We start from the raw sequence: 18,082 nt of genomic DNA, 5'->3' as shown, positions 1-18,082 counted from the left end.
AGGCCCTCCCCCCGCTTTAGGGTCATCAGAAAGCAGGGGGAGGGGAGGGAAATGTCTGCTGGGAACTCTGTTATTTCCTATGGAGTTTTATTCCCATTGAAAATAATGGAGAATTGATCCGCGGGTATCTGGGGCTCCGGGGGGGCTGTTTTTTGGGGTAGAGGCACCAAATTTTCAGTATAGCATCGAGTGCCTCTCCCCAAAACACTCCCCAAATTTCAAAAAGATTGGACCAGGGGGTCCAATTCTGTGAGCCCCAAAATAAGGTGCCCCTATCCTTCATTATTTCCTATGGAAGGAAGGCATTGAAAAGGTGTGCCGTCCCTTTGAATGTGATGGCCAGAACTCCTTTTGGAGTTCAGTGATGCTTGTCACAGCCTTGATCTTGGCTCCACCCCTAATGTCTCCTGGCTCCACCCCCAAAGTCTCCTGGCTCCGCCCCCAAAGTCCCCAGATATTTCTTGAATTGGACTTGGCAACCCTAGGCCCACAACAGGGAAGAGAGGCCAAGGCCTTCATAAGAACATCAGAAGAGCCCTGCTGGATCAGACCAGGGAGGGTCCATCATCATTATTAGTTTATTTATATTCCACCCATTCCCCCTTTTGGGGGCTCAGAGTGAAGTACATCATAAATAGAAATAAATTTACAGTAGCATCACAATAAAAACCAGTTACAACATTTAGGAAAGTACAGCAGGATGGTCCAGCAAGATGACATAACAACAGTATGGCAGAATGGTACTACAAAATCTAGCTCAGCATCAGACCAATGAAGGTCCATCTGGTCCAGCAACCTGTCTCACACAGTGACCAACCAGTCCCTCTGGAGGGTCAACAACAGGGCATAGAGGCCGAGGCCTTCCCCTGATAAGAACATCAGAAGAACCCTGCTGGAGCAGACCATTGGTCTATAAATTCAGCATCCTGTCACACTCAGTGGCCAACCAGATACCCTGGATGTCCAGCAACAAGGCAAAGAGGTTGAGGCCTTCTCCTGATAAGAACATCAAAGGGCAGATCTAGTCTTCTGGGGAAGCCAAAATCTTGCTCACCACTAGTAATTCCAATCAGAATTTAGCCTTCCTCTACTAGCAGTCCTATGTTCAGTCACATCAATCATGTAAGCTCAGCTTTCATCCCATTCCCAACATGGTCCTACCAACCTAGATTTCTATTAAGTCCAGCAACCTGTCTCACACAGTGGCCAACCAATTCCTTCGCTCCACCCATTCACTCAAAGTGACATAAATTAAAGGGCTGCCAACCTCCAGATGGGGGGGAGTGGAGATCCCCAGGATTTATAACTAATTTTCAAGTGAGAAAGATCAGTTCCCCTGGAGAAAATGGCTGCTTTGGAAGGAAAACACTAGCAGGGGTGTGTGTGTCAAACGTGGCCCGGGGGCCGAATCAGGCTCCCGGAAGGCTCCTATCAAGCCCCCAAGCAATTGGCTGTCGTCTGCTTCCTTCTCTCTTGCTTCCTTCTGCATCACAGCTTGCTTTGCCAGGCTTGCTCAATCGCACAGGAGCTATAGAGCAAAACCTCTATTTTCTCCATTGGCTGAGACTCCTCCCTTGGGGAAGAAGGGGGGGAGGCAGATCTTGCTTTGCCAGACTCTCTCAATCGCACAGCAGAGTTACTGAGCCAAGCCTCTCTTCCTTCTATTGGCTGAAGCTCCTCTCCCTCCTGGTCCCGAGGGAGGGAGGGAGGAAGGAAGGAAGGAAGGAAGGAAGGAAGGAAGGAAGGAAGGAAGGAAGGAAGGAAGGAAGGAAGGAAGGAAGGAAGGAAGGAAGGAAGGAAGGAAGGAAGGAAGGAAGGAAGGAAGGAAGGAAGGAGCCAGCATTTCCTTTGTCCAGTTCCCTGGATCCCATGGGAGAAATGCAAAGAAAACATCTTTAAGACCAACGGGTGCTCATGATTTAAGCATGTTTCATTTTAAGTGTTTTTAAATCTTTAATTGTGCTTGACTGTGTCTTTTATAAAGTTTTTATCTCTGCTACCTAATCTTAAAGAGGTGCACACATAGCCTGGCATGATATGGCTCGGCCCAACCTGACATGACCCAGCTCGACAAGGTCTCACTGATGTCAGATCTGGCCCTCATAACAAATGAGTTTGCCACCCCTGCTCTGCGGCATTATTTCAAGCTGGGCTCCTTCTCACCCTCAAACCCCGCCCTCCCCCAAATGGCCAGGAAATTTCCCAACTTGGAGCTGGTGACCCTAGAGCAGGGGCGTCAAACTCATCTGTCAGGAGGGCCAGATCTGACAAAAATGAGACCTTGTTGGGCCAGGCCATGTGTGTACCTATTTAAGATTAGGCAGCAGAGGACACAAACACAATTAATTTTTTAAAAAACTAGCACTAGTTGGTCTTAAAGGTGCTTTCTTTGTATTTCTCCCATGGGATCCAGGGAACTGGGCCAAGGAAGCTCTGGCTCTTTCCTTCCTTCCCTGGGGGACGGCGCCTCAGCCAATAGAAGGAAGAGAGGCTTGGCTCAGTAGCGCTGTTGTGCGATTGAGAGAGCCTGGCAAAGCATGTTCTCTCTCCCCCCCTTCCTCCCCAAGGGAGGAGCGTCAGCCAGAGAAGAAAATAGAGGCTTTGCTCTGTAGCTCTGCTATGCAATTGAGCAAGCTGTGATGCAGAAGGAAGCAAGAGAGAGGGAGAAGGAAGCAGATGACAGCCAGTTGCTCGAGGGCCTGATAGGAGCCCTCCGGAGGCCTGATTCGGCCCCTGGGCTGCATGTTTGACACTCTTGCCCTAGAGTCCACCTTTCAAGAACTGCTCTCTGGAGAACAGTTAAATCCCAGGAGAACTCCAGCCCCCACCAGGAAGCTGGCAACCCCAGGTGTTTTTTTTAGAACTATCGGTTAGTGCTGAAAATATTTGGGGGCTGAGGTCTGGCACGGAAAAGAGATTCCTGGGTCAACAAAACCCCTCCCTCGAATCCGATGTAAAAGCAAAAAGGCTACAGAGTAGAGTTGCCAATTCCCAGGTGGGGGCAGGGGATCCCCTGGTTTGGAGGCCCTCCTCCCACTTCAGAGTCATCCGAAAGCAAGGGGGGGGAGGGAAATGTCTGCTGGGCACTCCGTTATTCCTTATGGAGACCAATTCCTATAGGGTAAAATAGAGAATTGATCTGTGGGTATCTGGGTGGTCTTTGTTTGAGGCAGAGGCACCAAATTTTCAGCATAGCATCCAGAGCCTCTCCCCAAAATACCCCCCAAGTTTCAAAACGATTGGACCGGGGGGATCAATTCTGTGAGCCCCAAAGGAAGGTGCCCCTATCCTTCATGATTTCCAGTGGAGGGAAGGCATTTAAAAGGTGTGTGGTGCCTTTCAATGTGATGGCCAGAACTCCCTTTGGAGTTCAATCGTGCTTGTCACACCCTTGCTCCTGGCTCCACCTCCAAAGCCTCATGGTTCCACTCCCAAAGCCCCCAGATATTTCTTGAATTGGACCTAACTACAGATTTTCCAGGGGGGGGGGGGGGTTGGGGGGGTGTTTGCAAAAGAGGAGGAAGGGGGTGCAAATTACAATTCGCCTTGCATGCTCCCCCAGCATCCCCCAGCTCTGCACACCACCAATGCACCAACCCAGCGCAAGAGCCGCCGCTCGCTGCCTTGCCTGCCGCTCAGAGACAGAACTGCGGCTTGCAGTGCGGTTACTCGAGTTCATTGACTGCCAGTAACCTCCTGTGTCTGCCTCTGTAGCTCAGCAGCTGCAACTCCGGCTAGGCTCCCCGGCAGTCCATTGAGAGAGGAGGGCAGCCTTCTCTGCAGGGCTTTTCTGAGCCGCCTCCGGGGTGCTGGGGAAGGGGCTCGACCCCAGCAGCAGCAGCCCTGCCCGCCCAGGGAAGGGAACAGCAGAGTCTGTTCCCCCCAACTCTCTGTTGTCTTGCCAAAGAAAGGTGCATCATTTGCAAATGCAGACCGAGTCTGACACAAACCTCTCCCTGGCTCTTCCCCCCCATTCTGTTTAAAACTGCACCTTGTGTTTTCCCTTGCAGTGCACAGCTCAACGGAGTCCCTGGCTCGCCATACAAATCAGAAGCTTGCAATCTGTCTGTCATGTAACCTGCATTTCCCAACTCTGAGAAACATGCCGATATCGGCAGTTTCTGTTTTGCGGTGAGCAAGTCTCAGATTCAGCAGGAGCTCACAGGAACCCTGGAACCTTTTCGAGGGTTCCCCCTCCTCCTCCCCTCCTACCTTGTCCATTGAATTGTAGGTGCAGCCGCATAACAACCCCTGGATTAGGAGAGCGGGCAGCCAGCCAGCCAGCCACCAAGGGCTTTGGCACACCCCCCAACAGCCCTCATTAACCCCTGGAGAAGCCCACACCACCCTTTCTCCACTTCTTATGCGATTCTGGGCAACGGATGGCTTGCTGGCCTTTTGACGGGGGAGAGGGGCAGGAGAGCCCCAGGCGAGCGAGGCCTGCTTGGGCTGGCTGGATCTCTAGCCAGCCCAAGCAGGTCTTGCTCGCCCGGGGCTCTCCTTTCTTGCATCGGGTTGCTTTTGGCTGGGGGGTGCATAGGCTACTGAGTTATGCTAATGAGCTCCATCACCTATTTTTCTACAAAATGACCCCTGGTGGTGAGCAGGTCAGACAGTTCCAGCCCCGAGTGACCCAGGCAGGAAACAACCTGTATCAAGGAGACAGCCACAAGCTGCTGAACTGTCCAAATTGTGCCTTTTCCAGACCTTCGTGAGGCTTTCCACGTAGGGTCGCTAAGCCCCAAGCTGGTAAATTCCAGGAGGTTTGGGGATGGAGTCTGGGCAGGGCAGGATTTGGGGAGAGGACACAGCCAGAGTAGGGATGCCAATCCCCAGGCGGGAACAGGGGATCTTCTGGATTGGAGGCCCTCCCCTCACTTCAGGGTCATCTGGGCACGTCATTATTCCCTATGGAGACCGGTTTCCATAATGGAAAATTGTTCTGTGTGTATCTGGGGCTCTGTGAGAGCTGTGTTTAGAGGGAGAGGCACCAACTTTTCAGCTTAGCATCCAATGCCTCTCCTCAAAACACTCCCCAAGTTTCAAAAAGATTGGACCAGGGGGTCCAATTCTCTGAGCCCCAAAGAAGGTGCCCCTATCCATTATTCCAAATGGAGGGAAGGCATTTAAAAGGTGTGCGGTCCCTTTAAATGTGATGGCCAGAACACCCTTTGGAGTTCAATTAGGCTTGTCACAACCTTGCTCCCGGCTCTGCCTCCGAAGTCCCCAGATATTTCTTGAGTCAGACCTGGCAACCCTAAGCCAGAGATCTGCCGATGCCACAGAATCCACCCTCCCAAGCAGCTGTTTTCTCTGGGAGAGCCAACCTCTGCAGCCTGGAGATCGGTTTTAGTTCTGGGAGATCTCCGAGCTTTCAGCTAGAGGATGGCTACCCTACTTTCACACCTGCTCTCCCATTCATTCAATATCCGGGTGTTTAGTCAGCTTTTCTAGTATAATAACCAAGTACAATAAAAAGCAACAAAGAGTAAAAACCGCAGAACAACAAAGCGATCAGGCAGCCAGAGAAACAGAAAGATCAGCATCAACATCAAGGTGTTAAAACCAGGAGTAATCAGGTGCCTGAAGGGTTAGCTGAAGTGCCAGGCAAAAGAAACCGTGGAGAGAGTTCTTCCAGTTGAGGTACCACCACCCCAAAGGCCCTGGCTCTGACACCCACCCACCTAATCTCTGAAGTCAGAGATGCACAGGGAAAGGCTTCTCTGTGTGATCTTAACCAATGAGTGAAGGCTGCAACTCCAGGTTGGAAAATTCCTGGAGATTGGGGGGGGGGGGGGGGGGCGGGGTTAGCTTGGGGAGATGGGTGTGAGTCCTCAGTGGGGTATAATGTCATAGGGCAGCCATTATTTTCCTGGTTCTTTGTCTTTGTCATCCCAAACGCTTGGGACTCTTTAGCTTGGAGAAACGTCGGCTGTGGGGTGACATGATAGAGGTTTACAAGATAATGCATGGGATGGAGAAAGTAGAGAAAGAAGGACTTTTCTCCCTTTCTCACAATACAAGAACTCGTGGGCATTCGATGAAATTGCTGAGCAGACAGGTTAAAACAGATAAAAGGAAGTACTTCTTCACCCAAAGGGTGATTAACATGCGGAATTCACTGCCACAGGAGGTGGTGGCAGCCACAAGCATAGCCACCTTCAAGAGGGGTTTAGATAAAAATATAGAGCAGAGGTCCATCAGTGGCTATTAGCCACTGTGTGTGTGTGTATATATATAAAAAAATTTTTGCCACTGTGTGACACAGAGTGTTGGACTGGATGGGCCATTGGCCTGATCTAACATGGCTTCTCTTATGTTCTTATCTGGAGATCAGTTATAATTCTGGGATATCTCCAGGCCCTGCTTCGACGCTTGGAGCCCCCTTTGCTAGAAGAGGATTCGAAGAAGGAATAATCAAGTCAACCTCCTGTTCATTGGGACTCCTCTGATGGAACTGTGAAATTTTGGGGGAATTGTTATTGCTATTTAGTCTTCTATCTGTATGATTTTGTTTCAACACATTCTTAGTTATTTGGTCACTATAACTTCGATTGTGTTGTCCTTATCCTACAAGTGACCTCTCTCCCTTTACCCGCTTCAAAGCTGGCAACCTTAGCAGGAGCTGTGGCTTGGTAGACAAGATCATACCGAAGGTTCACTCTTAGCAGTTCAGGATCTCAGACAGCAAGAGTTTGGAAAAGCCACTCTTTGCCTGGGAGCCTGGAGAGCCGTTGCCAGTCCAGACCGACCCAGAATGACCAGTGGCTTGACTTGGAATAAAGTCACTTCACTGAACATAAGAACATAAGAGAAGCCATGTTGGATCAGGCCAATGGCCCATCCAGTCCAACACTCTGTGTCACATAAGAGAAGCCATGTTGGATCAGGCCAGTGGCCCATCCAGTCCAACACTCTGTGTCACATAAGAGAAGCCATGTTGGATCAGGCCAGTGGCCCATCCAGTCCAACACTCTGTGTCACATAAGAACATAAGAGAAGCCATGTTGGATCAGGCCAATGGCCCATCCAGTCCAACACTCTGTGTCACATAAGAACATAAGAGAAGCCATGTTGGATCAGGCCAATGGCCCCTCCAGTCCAACACTCTGTGTCACATAAGAGAAGCCATGTTGGATCAGGCCAATGGCCCATCCAGTCCAACACTCTGTGTCACATAAGAGAAGCCATGTTGGATCAGGCCAATGGCCCATCCAGTCCAACACTCTGTGTCACATAAGAACATAAGAGAAGCCATGTTGGATCAGGCCAATGGCCCCTCCAGTCCAACACTCTGTGTCACATAAGAGAAGCCATGTTGGATCAGGCCAATGGCCCATCCAGTCCAACACTCTGTGTCACATAAGAGAAGCCATGTTGGATCAGGCCAGTGGCCCATCCAGTCCAACACTCTGTGTCACATAAGAACATAAGAGAAGCCATGTTGGATCAGGCCAATAGCCCATCCAGTCCAACACTCTGTGTCACATAAGAACATAAGAGAAGCCATGTTGGATCAGGCCAGTGGCCCAGCCAGTCCAACACTCTGTGTCACATAAGAACATAAGAGAAGCCATGTTGGATCAGGCCAGTGGCCCATCCAGTCCAACACTCTGTGTCACAGACGAACATAAGAGAAGCCATGTTGGATCAGGCCAATGGCCCCTCCAGTCCAACACTCTGTGTCACACAGTGGCCAAACAACCCAACTGCCATCAGAAGGTCCACCAGTGGTGCCAGGACACTAGAAGCCCTCCCACTGTTGCCCCTCCCAGCACCAGGAATACAAAGCATCACTGCCCCAGACAGAGAATTCCAACAATAGCCTGTGACTAATAGCCACTGATGGACCTCTGCTCCAGATGTTTATCCAATCCCCTCTTGAAGCCATCTATGCTTGTAGCTGCTGCCACCTCCTGTGGCAGTGAATTCCATGTATTGACCACTCTTTGGGTGAAGAAGTACCTCTTTTATCTGTTTTAACTCAATTTCACTGAGTGCCCACAAGTTCTTGCATTGTAAGAAAGGGAGAAAAGGACTTCTTTCTCTACCTTCTGTATCCATGACAGAGGCCCACTGTCCATGGGGAACCCTTTGGCAGCTGGTCAATAAAAGGCATCCAGCTGCTACAACTCGAAGGGAATATCCACATTACAGGTCAGAACTGGCTTGACCCTTCTTCTTTAACCCAAGGAACTCTCTCAGGGACAGCAGCCCTTTGGGGGGGGGTCTCAAGGAGAATTCACTGGAGAATTCCTAGCACTTCATCAAACCATAATTTGGTTTGGATTCTTGGTCCGAAGCCATCTGAGTCAATTCTCTGCCCAAGCCCTCCTGCAAGCGACTATTTACTTGGGTGACTCTAGGGTTGCCAACTTCCAGACAGTGCCTGGAGATCTCCTGCTATCCCAACTTACTTTCTGGACATCAAAGATCAGTTCCCCTGGAGAAAATGGCTGCTTTGGAGGGTGGACTCTGTGGCATTGTACCCAACTGAGGTCCCTCCTCTCCCCAAACCTCACCTATCTCAGCCTCTGCCTCCCCACCCCACAGATCTCCAGGTATTTCCCAACCGCAGTTGGCAACAGTAGATGGCTCCCAGTCACTGGAGGCATGGGAGGAGATTGGCTTTAACACCAACTGCCAGGATAGGCCCCAGCAGGGGTCATTTCATAGAAAAAGAGGTGCCAAAGCTCATTAGCACAACTCATTTGCATATGCCACACACCCCTGACCTCACGGGAAGGTGCACTACATTATATCAGCTCAGCATCTGCCTTAAAATACATCTTGAATTAGAATTGTCTTAATAAAACCTTACTCCCACATCGTACTTTTTCAATTACTTTCTTCTATGTGGCCACAGTGACATAAAAAGAGGACGATGATGATACTTGGGGAGGGACGGTGGCTCAGTGGTAGAGCATCTGCTTGGTAAGCAGAAGGTCCCAGGTTCAATCCCTGGCATCTCCAAAAAAGGGTCCAGGCAAATTGATTTGAAAAATCTCAGCTTGAGACCCTGGAGAGTCGCTGCCAGTCTGAGTAGACAACACTGACTTTGATGGACCAAGGGTCTGATTCAGCATAAGGCAGCTTCATATGTTCATATATGTTCATAATGGATTAATATCCCACCCTCCAATGTGAATTTCAGAGTCTCAGAGCGGCTCACAATCTCCTTTACCCTCTCTCCCCCGCACAACAGACACCCTGTGAGGTGGGTGGGGCTGAGAGAGCTCTGATAGAAGCTGCCCTTTCACAGACAACCTCTGCCAGAGCTATGGCTGACCCAAAGCCATTCCAGCAGCTGCAAGCAGAGGAGTGGGGAATCAAGTTCAGTCCGCACATTTAACCACTACACCAAACTGGCTCTCACCTTTCCATCTGACTGCTTTATAGGTTTTGGTTATTTTCCCATTTGTGTGTGTGTGGGGGGGGGGATCTATTTTAGAAAGTTTGTCCAATCTTAAGAGTTCAGAAAAATTCTCACCGGGGGGGGGGTTAAGCAATGGAGCTCAGAAGCAAGTATTAGGGGGTGGGGTGGGGATAAGAAAGAAAGAGCACAATAAAATTTAGAAGTTCTGGAGCTCTGCTTCTGTGGGACCCGGCCCAAACTGAGGTCTGGGCACAAGAGTGGTGGGCACCCCTTGTCTGGGGCAATAAATACCACGTCGGTCCTGGGTGCCAGGACAGGAGCTTGCTAAGAGAGGAGAGGGTGGGTTTTCTTCACAAAACGCGGGAAGAAACTTCATCATTCCGGCCCCGATCGGAAAAGGAATGACTTCATCATTATGGGACAAGTGATGTCATCAGCATGAGCCGGAAGGTGGTGTCATCAGGGTGACAACTGAAGGGTCTGTACTGAGGGGGGAGGAGTATATGAATATGCTGAACTGTATTAGGAGATATGCTTGAGGTTGTCAACCTCCAGCTGGGGCCTGGAGATCTCCCAGAATTACAACTCATCTCCAGAAAACAGAGACCAGTTCCGCTGGAGAAAATGCCTGCTATGGAGGGTGAACCGTATAGCATTATACCCTGCTGAGATCCCACCCCCACCCCATTCCCAAACCTTGTGCTTTCTGGGATAAAAAAAAAAAGGTAAAGGTAGTCCCCTGTGCAAGCACCAGTCATTTCTGACTCTGGGGTGACATCGCATCACGACATTTTCACGGCAGACTTTTGACGGGGTGGTTTGCCATTGCCTTCCTCAGTCAAATTGCCCCCAAATCTCCAGGAATTTCCCAGCCCACGGTTGGCAGCCCTCCCAATTAAACAAGGCTCTCAGATGGCAGAGGCCAGAAAGGCCCTGGCTGAGGCGCAGCGTCGATCTGCAGGCAGGGCGCCGACGGAAGATTCCAGAAGGACTCGGCAAAGTCAATTCCGAGTGGGATTAACCTGGATCTTCTTACTGGCTTAGGAGGAGCAAACCTCCTTTGGACTCGACAAGTAAGAGATAGAGCAGCTGAGGGTTCATCTCTCCTCCACAGCAGACCCCTCCCCCCCCCCCCCACAAAGCCAAAGCCTTTAACACAAGCTGGGACAACCTGTGACCCTTCAAAGCCAATGCAATCTCCTCCTACCCTTCCCTCACGCAGGCACGTGTTGGAGCCTGCCTGAAACTTGGCTACAGTTCCGTCTTTCCAGTCCAAGGCAGGTAACAAAACAAGGAGGTTTATTCCGGGCTGCTGGGTAATAGCCGTTTAATTTTAGCAATGTGGGTTTTATATATATATAGCAGATCATGCCTGTGCATGGTTAGGGCACCTACCTGGGCATCTAAGCCCAGTGCGGCAGCCAACATGCCCTCTTACAATACAGGTATTTTGACATACACAATGGCCCAGTTTGCAAAACTACGTCACACAGTGGCCAAAAACCTTCAGGAGGTCCACCAGTGGGGCCCCCCCACGCACCAAGAATACAGAGTATCACTGCCCCAGATATAAAAAGATCAGAGGAGCCATGTTGGATCAGGCCAATGGCTCATCCAGTCCAACACTCTGTGTCACACAGGGCCAAAAAACTCCAGATGCCATCAGGAGGTCACCAGCAGGGTCAGAACTCCAGAAGCCCCCCCCCCCACTGTGCCCCCACGCACCAAGAATACAGAGCATCACTGCCCAGATATAAAAAGATCAGAGGAGCCATGTTGGATCAGGCCAATGGCTCATCCAGTCCAACACTCTGTGTCACACAGGGGCCAAAAAACTCCAGATGCCATCAGGAGATCCACCAGCAGGGTCAGAACTCCAGAAGCCCCCCCCCCCCACTGTGCCCCCCACGCACCAAGAATACAGAGCATCACTGCCCCAGATATAAAAAGATCAGAGAAGCCATGTTGAATCAGGCCAATGGCTCACCCAGTCCAACACTCTGTGTCACACAGGGCCAAAAAACTCCAGATGCCATCAGGAGGTCCACCAGCAGAGCCAGAACTCCAGAAGCACCCCCCCCCCACTGTGCCCCCCACGCACCAAGAATACAGAGCATCACTGCCCCAGATATAAAAAGATCAGAGAAGCCATGTTGAATCAGGCCAATGGCTCATCCAGTCCAACACTCTGTGTCACACAGGGCCAAAAAACTCCAGATGCCATCAGGAGGTCCACCAGCAGAGCCAGAACTCCACTGTTGCCCCTCCAAGCACCAAGAATACAGAGCATCACTGCCCCAGACAGAGAGTTCCATTAATACGCTGTGGCTAATAGCCACTGATGGACCTCTGCTCCATCAGTTTACCCAATCCCCACTAGCTGAGCCGGGTGATATTATTTTCATTCAGCCAATAGTTTTATCATAAACGAGCTGCTAATATTGCTAATGCCTTGCCTTGGATGGCCCGGGCTACCCTGATCTCACCAGACAGTAGAAGCTAAGCGGGGTTGGGCCCTGGTCAGCATTTCGATGGGAGGCGGGCAACGGCAAACCACTTCTGGATCTTGCCTTAAAAGCATGCGAATGGGAGGAGAGCGCTGCTGGCTCAGAGCAGGGGACCACCGGTCCAGCATCCCATCTCACACAGTGGCCAACCAGTTCCTCTGATGGGTTTTTCTATTGCATTCAGAACAAAGTGGCCATTAAGACTCTCCATTTTATGCTGATATTACATATAAGCCGTATTTAATGCAGCATATATAGGCTTTGTCAATCTGAATACATCTAGCATACATCTTAGTTTATTTATTTATATATTTATTCTATAACTTATATCCCGCCCTTCCCATAAATGGCTCAGGGCGGCTCACAGCAAATGATAAACAATAAAACAAAGTGCAGAATTATTACATTTAAAAAGTCAAAGCATTTAAAAATCTAAAACCTTAAAATCTTAACATTAAACTATACAGTATATTTCACTGAAATCTGATAAGCTACCTTTATCTAGTCAGGCGTAGGCTAACCGGAAGAGGGTTGTCTTACAGGCCCTGGGGAACTGGGTAAGATCCCGCAGGGCCCTCACCTCTTCCGGCAGCTGGTTTCCACCATGTGGGGGCCATTGCAGAGAAGGCCCTGTCTCTGGTTGTCTTGAGACAGACTTCCTTAGGCCCGGGATGGTGAGAAGGTTTTGAGTCCCAGACCTCAGTACCCTCTGGGGAACATGTGGGGGAGAGACGGTCCCTCAGGTAGGCAGGTCCCAGGCCATATAGGGCTTTAAAGGTAATAACCAGCACCTTGTACCGGACTCGGTATGTTATTGGAAGCCAGTGCAGGGCCTGAAGACCCGGCCGAATGTGCCCCCACCTTGGGAGGCCCAATAACAGCCGGGCCACGGCATTCTGCACCAGCTGCAGTTTCCGGGTCCGCACAAGGGCAGCCCCATGTAGAGGGCATTGCAGTAATCCAATAGTTCCGTAAGAACATCAGAAGAGCCCTGCTGGCTCACACCGGTGGTCCATCTAGTCTCACACGGTGGCCAATCACTAAAGAAGTGTACGTGCACACAAAAGCTTATACCCAGAATTACACTTCGTTGGCGCCACCGGACTCAAAACTTTGTTCAGTGGCCAACCAATTCCAATGAAGGTCCAACGCCAGGGCATACAGTCCAAAGCTTTCCCCGATGCTGCCTCCTGGCTCTGGGATTCAAAGGCTGACTGCCTCTGCACGTGGAGGCTCCCTTTAGTCACCATGGCTTGTAGCTGTTGATAGACCGGGGTGCACAAACCTGCCTAACGTAAGAGCCCCATAGAAAAAACGTCAGATATTGGAGAGTCGCAAGATATGAACATCAGATGCTTGAGGGAAGGAAGGAAGGAAGGAAAATGATAGATGAGAGAGAGAAAGATGATGGATGGATGGATGGATGGATGGATGGATGGATGGATGGATGGATGATAGAGAGGATAGGGAGACTAGGGAGGGAGGGATGGATGGATGATAGGGAGGGAGGGAGAGATAGATAGATAGATAGATAGATAGATAGATAGATAGATAGATAGATAGATAGATAGATAGATAGATAGATAGATAGATGATAGATAGATGATAGATAGATAGATAGATAGATAGATAGATAGATAGATGATAGATAGATGATAGATAGATGATAGATAGATAGATAGATAGATAGATAGATAGATAGATAGATAGATAGATAGATAGATAGATAGATAGATAGATAGATAGATAGATAGATAGATAGATAGATAGATAGATAGATAGATAGATGGATGGATGGATGGATGGATGGATGGATGGGGTAGGGAGGAGGAGGGAGAGGTAGAAAGAAAACAACTTTAACTTTAAATCAATTTTCCAAGCTGGCCAGCTGGCTTGGCTTGAAGAAATGATTCAAAGAGAGAAATGCCTTTTCCAAGCTGGCTGATGGGGCAGCGGAGGCTTCAAGAGCTACACAATATGTCTGCAAGGGCCACATGTGGCTCCTGCTCCACAGTTGGCCACCCCTGTGAGAGACCTATCTGCCATGAATCTAATCCCCTTTGAAAGCTAGTTATTCCTGTGGCCCTCACTACATCCGCTGGGAGCGAATTCCACATCTTTAATCCCTTGCTGTGTCAAGCAGTCTTTCCTTTTGTCTTGAATCTGCTGCCCATCAGCTTCATCGGATGTCCCCCAATTCTAGAATTTTGGGAGAGGAAACCCTGCTGGTCTTTTGGCATAAACTGCGGAATTTTCCACCACCAATTGGGCGAATGGGTTGTTCTACCATCCCCAAGCGGCAGAGGAAGTGAGTTACGGATCTCAACCAGAGTTCAGGCCCCCATGGAAATTACAACCACTCATACCCAGCCTGTGCCTCACCCCCCCCCCCCCCCCCCACTCATGCTTTCAAAGCCTCTCCCATCACTCTCCGGAGCAGCCTTTTCCTCTTCTGTCTCTGGGGCTGCGGAGCCATTAAGAGCGGCTCATTAAATGGAGGCTGCCGTCCCCCCACCTGCCGTAACGCTTTCTAGAGCGCCCGATATCTCTGCATGAAGCGCTGGTGCCGCCCACGCAGGAGGAGAGCCCCCGGCGAGAAAGAGACGCCCAGGGCTGGGGCAAGAAAGGGATGCTAAATTTATCTCCTTGTGGTTGTCAGTTCTGGCCTTGCTCAAAGACCTTGGCTTTTCCGCAGGGTCTCGGCTGTAGCTCCCACAAAGGGAGGGCTCTGTCCCTGAGCTAGCACTCCAGCCTCTGAAACATCACAGGATGTGAGGTGCCCTCCAACAGAAGCTCAACCCAAAGGGGTGGGATCCTGTTAACGGTGCAAGATTATCCCTCACAGGGCCAGTTGCGGGCCTTCAGGCCAAATTCTCCCCTCCCCACCTCAACTCAGTTCTCTTCCACTTCTCTCCTTTCAGTTGGCAGATCTGTTCCTTGGGTTGCCGACCTCCAGGTGGTGCCTGGAGATCTCCCAGAATTACCACTCACCTCTTAACTAGAATCATAGAGTTGAAAGGGACCTTCCTTGGAGGTTTTTAAACAGAGGCCACACTGGAGACGCTGCACTGGTTGCCTGTGGTGTTCCGAGCCCGGTTCAAAGTGTGGTTAAGACCTTTAAAGCCCTAATCGGCTTGGACCTGTCTACCTTTGGGACCGCCTTTCCCCACACGAGCCCCAGAGAGCACTACGATCACGCTCGTTAAATCTGTTCAAGACCCCCGGGCTAAAGGACAACCGTCTGACCACTACGAGGGCAAGAGCCTTCTCCGTGGCTGCGCCTGCCCTCTGGAATGCCCTCCCGGAGGAGACCGGGGCCCTGCGGAATTTATCACAATTCCGCAGGGCCTGTAAGACATATCTGCTCAGGCAGGCGTTTAATAACTAAATGGAGGTGCTTTTAACATCTACGGAGGGTGTACTATCTACCCCACAATATCGTCACAAATTAATTCAAAACAGAACGCCGTCTGAACTGTATTTAAACTGTTTAATATTTTAATGTTTTAATCCTGTTTTATTCTTATCACGTGAATCTGTCATCGAATTGCGACTGTTGTTAGCCGCCCTGAGCCGTCTGGGGAGGGCGGGATACAAGTGCAATCAATCAATCAATAGCTGTCTGACAGCAGTGAGGATCCTGTGAACTTAGGGGGAGGCGTTTGTGAGTTTCCTGCATTGCGCAGGGGGTTGGACTAGATGTCCTTGAGGTCCCTTCCAACTCTATGAACTTCCTGACCATTAGAGCGGTTCCTCAGTGGAACAGGCTTCCTCAGGAGGTGGTGGGCTCTCCTTCCTTGGAGGTTTTTCAACAGAGGCTAGATGGCCATCGGAGAGCAATGAAGATCCTGTGAATTTAGGGGAGGCGTTTGTGAGTTTCGGCATTGCGCAGGGGGTTGAATTAGATGACCTTGGAGGTCCCTTCCAACTCTATGATTCTATGAGATCTGGCAGGGGTGGGGACCAGTGGCTCTCCAGATTTTTTTGCCTACAACTCCATCAGCCCTAGCCAGTATGGCCAATGGCTGGGGCTGATGGAGTTGTAGGCAAAAAAAACATTTGGAGAGCCACTGTTCTCCACCCCTGCTAGCCTGAGCCATCCAAGTCAGGAGATTACGAGCGTGCCTCATTAAAAATGGAAGGGATCATGGCCAGGAGGTGATGGGAGAAACCAACGCTGCTAGACTCTGGCTGGACCAATGAGTCACCACCAAAAGGCAGATCTGTTCATTCAAGCCTTGCCCACAACGCCTCTGATTCTACCCGGCTCTTTCTAGGCCCCTTCCTATTCCATCCTGGCTCTGCTATTGAAGCAGCAAATATTGTCCTCCAGATTCTACTCCCGCCTGCCCAGGCTCTGTCCCTGACTGGACAGATTCGACCCAGCTCCACCTGTCCGGGTTTCCCATGCCACGCAAGGGGGCTAGTGTTTTTGGAACCAACGGTGGGCCCAAGGGTCGTTTGTAGAAAAATGGGTGGCGGAGCTCATTAGCATAACTCATTAGCCTATGCCACCCCCCCTAAAAGCAACTCAATGCTAGATAGGAGACCCCTCGGACTAGTGAAGCCTGTTTGGGCTAGCTAGAGATTCAGCCAGCCCAACCAGGCCTCGCTTGCCTGGGGCAGTCCTGGCTGCACCCCCCCCCCCAGTCAAAACATCAGCAAGCCACCTGCCGCCCAAAATCACATAAGAAGTGGAGAAAGGGTAGTGTGAGATTAATGAGGGCTGCTGAGAGTGTGGCAAAGTCCCTGGTGGCTGGCTGCTGCCCGCTCTCCTAATCCAGGGACTGTTATGCAGCTGCACCTCCTATTCAATGGACAAGGTAGATAGGAAGGAAGAGGGGGAACCCTCAGAAAAGTTCAGGAGCTGCGCTCCTGTGAGCTCCTGCTGAATCTGAGGCCTGGGTGGGCCCCATCAAAAGGAGGCCGGAGGCCAAGCGACCCAAACAGCAGCTTTGTTTGGCGATGGGTCTCTTGAGCCTCAGTTTCTCCAACTGGCAGAAAAGGAATGATTCACCCCTGAGGTCCACACAAACGCCCTGCGAGTAGAAATAGCTCAGGAGGGAGGAGAAGTCAACTGTAGCACCTGGAGGCCCTTCACGTCACCTTGTGTGTCAAAAGGCCAGAGGATTGGAGAGAAGGGAAGCGGGACACACCTAGCTGAGGCTTCCAGCCATGCCATCACTTCCTGTTCAGTTATTCAGCAACGAAATCTGAAAGGCAGATGTCAAAACGCCTAATCGCAGATTGGTTTTGCTGAGTGGATCTTTTTGAACCAGGTAAACACGCCACGACGGCCATCTGTGCCGCAGACTCCAAACTACCACAACACAGCAAGCCTGGTTCACACACCGGCCACCTTTTATTTCAGAAGGCTATCAGGGTTGCCTGGAGACAGCCCCGAATTACAACTTATTTCCTGGCGAAAGAGCTCAGTTCCCCGGGAGGAAACGGCTGCTCTGGAGAGAGGACTCTATGGTATCATACCCCGCTGAGGCCTCTCCTCTCCCCAGATGCCCCCCGCAAAATCTCCAGGAATCTCCCAGCCTGGAGATGGCAACATTAACAGCTTCCCACTGTTCCAAATGGAGCCTCGAGTGCTTTTCAGCATGGATAGTTTGCCTCCAAAGAGCCCAAACAGACAAATCCAAGAAACGCCCCCCCCTAACCTCTCTTCCTCCACCAGGGCCCCTCCCGGACCGAGTACGAGAGGTCCAGAAACTCAATGTCGACAGCCGATCGCTTGGGCAGATGCGAGAACCGCTGGGCATCCGTGATGTGGTTCTCCACCTTCTTCAAGTGGGTGGACAGGAGGGAGCGTCCTGAGAGCCAGAGTTGCACACAGGGTCCTCCAAGGCGATGGAGACGCAGGTGGGGTCCAGGCTATTCTCCGCCATCGCTGCCGAACTGCAGGGGGAGAGATGGAGGAATGAGAGGCGATCTAATTGAAAGGGTCCCCCCCACTCTCTTTCTCACACACACAGAGTAATACACCTTTAACATCCTGAACTAATCACAGACTGCATGATGATGACGATATTGGATTTATACCCCGCCCTCCACTCTGAATCTCAGAGTGGCTCACAATCTCCTTTATTTTCCTCCTCCACAACAGACACCCTGTGAGGTGGGTGAGAGCTCTCCCCAGAAGCCGCCCCTTCAAGGACAGAGTCTCAGAGGCGCCTACAATCTCCTCTAT

The 18,082-nt window shown here is 50.7% G+C and overlaps 1 protein-coding gene across 1 annotated transcript in view; it reads right to left on the bottom strand.

The window, feature by feature from the left end:
* ABCG4 (ATP binding cassette subfamily G member 4) overlaps nt 1-17,786 on the bottom strand; it is a 71,368-nt gene extending 53,582 nt beyond the window's left edge. Inside the window, 2 exon segments of the mRNA XM_060250531.1 lie at nt 17,553-17,699; nt 17,702-17,786. Coding sequence (XP_060106514.1) covers nt 17,553-17,699; nt 17,702-17,780 — 226 coding nt within the window. The 5' untranslated portion in view covers nt 17,781-17,786.
* Nucleotides 17,787-18,082: the final 296 nt, after the last annotated feature.

Source organism: Heteronotia binoei, chromosome 12 (assembly GCF_032191835.1).
Source record: "Heteronotia binoei isolate CCM8104 ecotype False Entrance Well chromosome 12, APGP_CSIRO_Hbin_v1, whole genome shotgun sequence".
NCBI lineage: Eukaryota > Metazoa > Chordata > Lepidosauria > Squamata > Gekkonidae > Heteronotia > Heteronotia binoei.
Note: the sequence above shows the minus strand (reverse complement) of the source record. Positions and strands in the feature narration are given on the sequence as shown.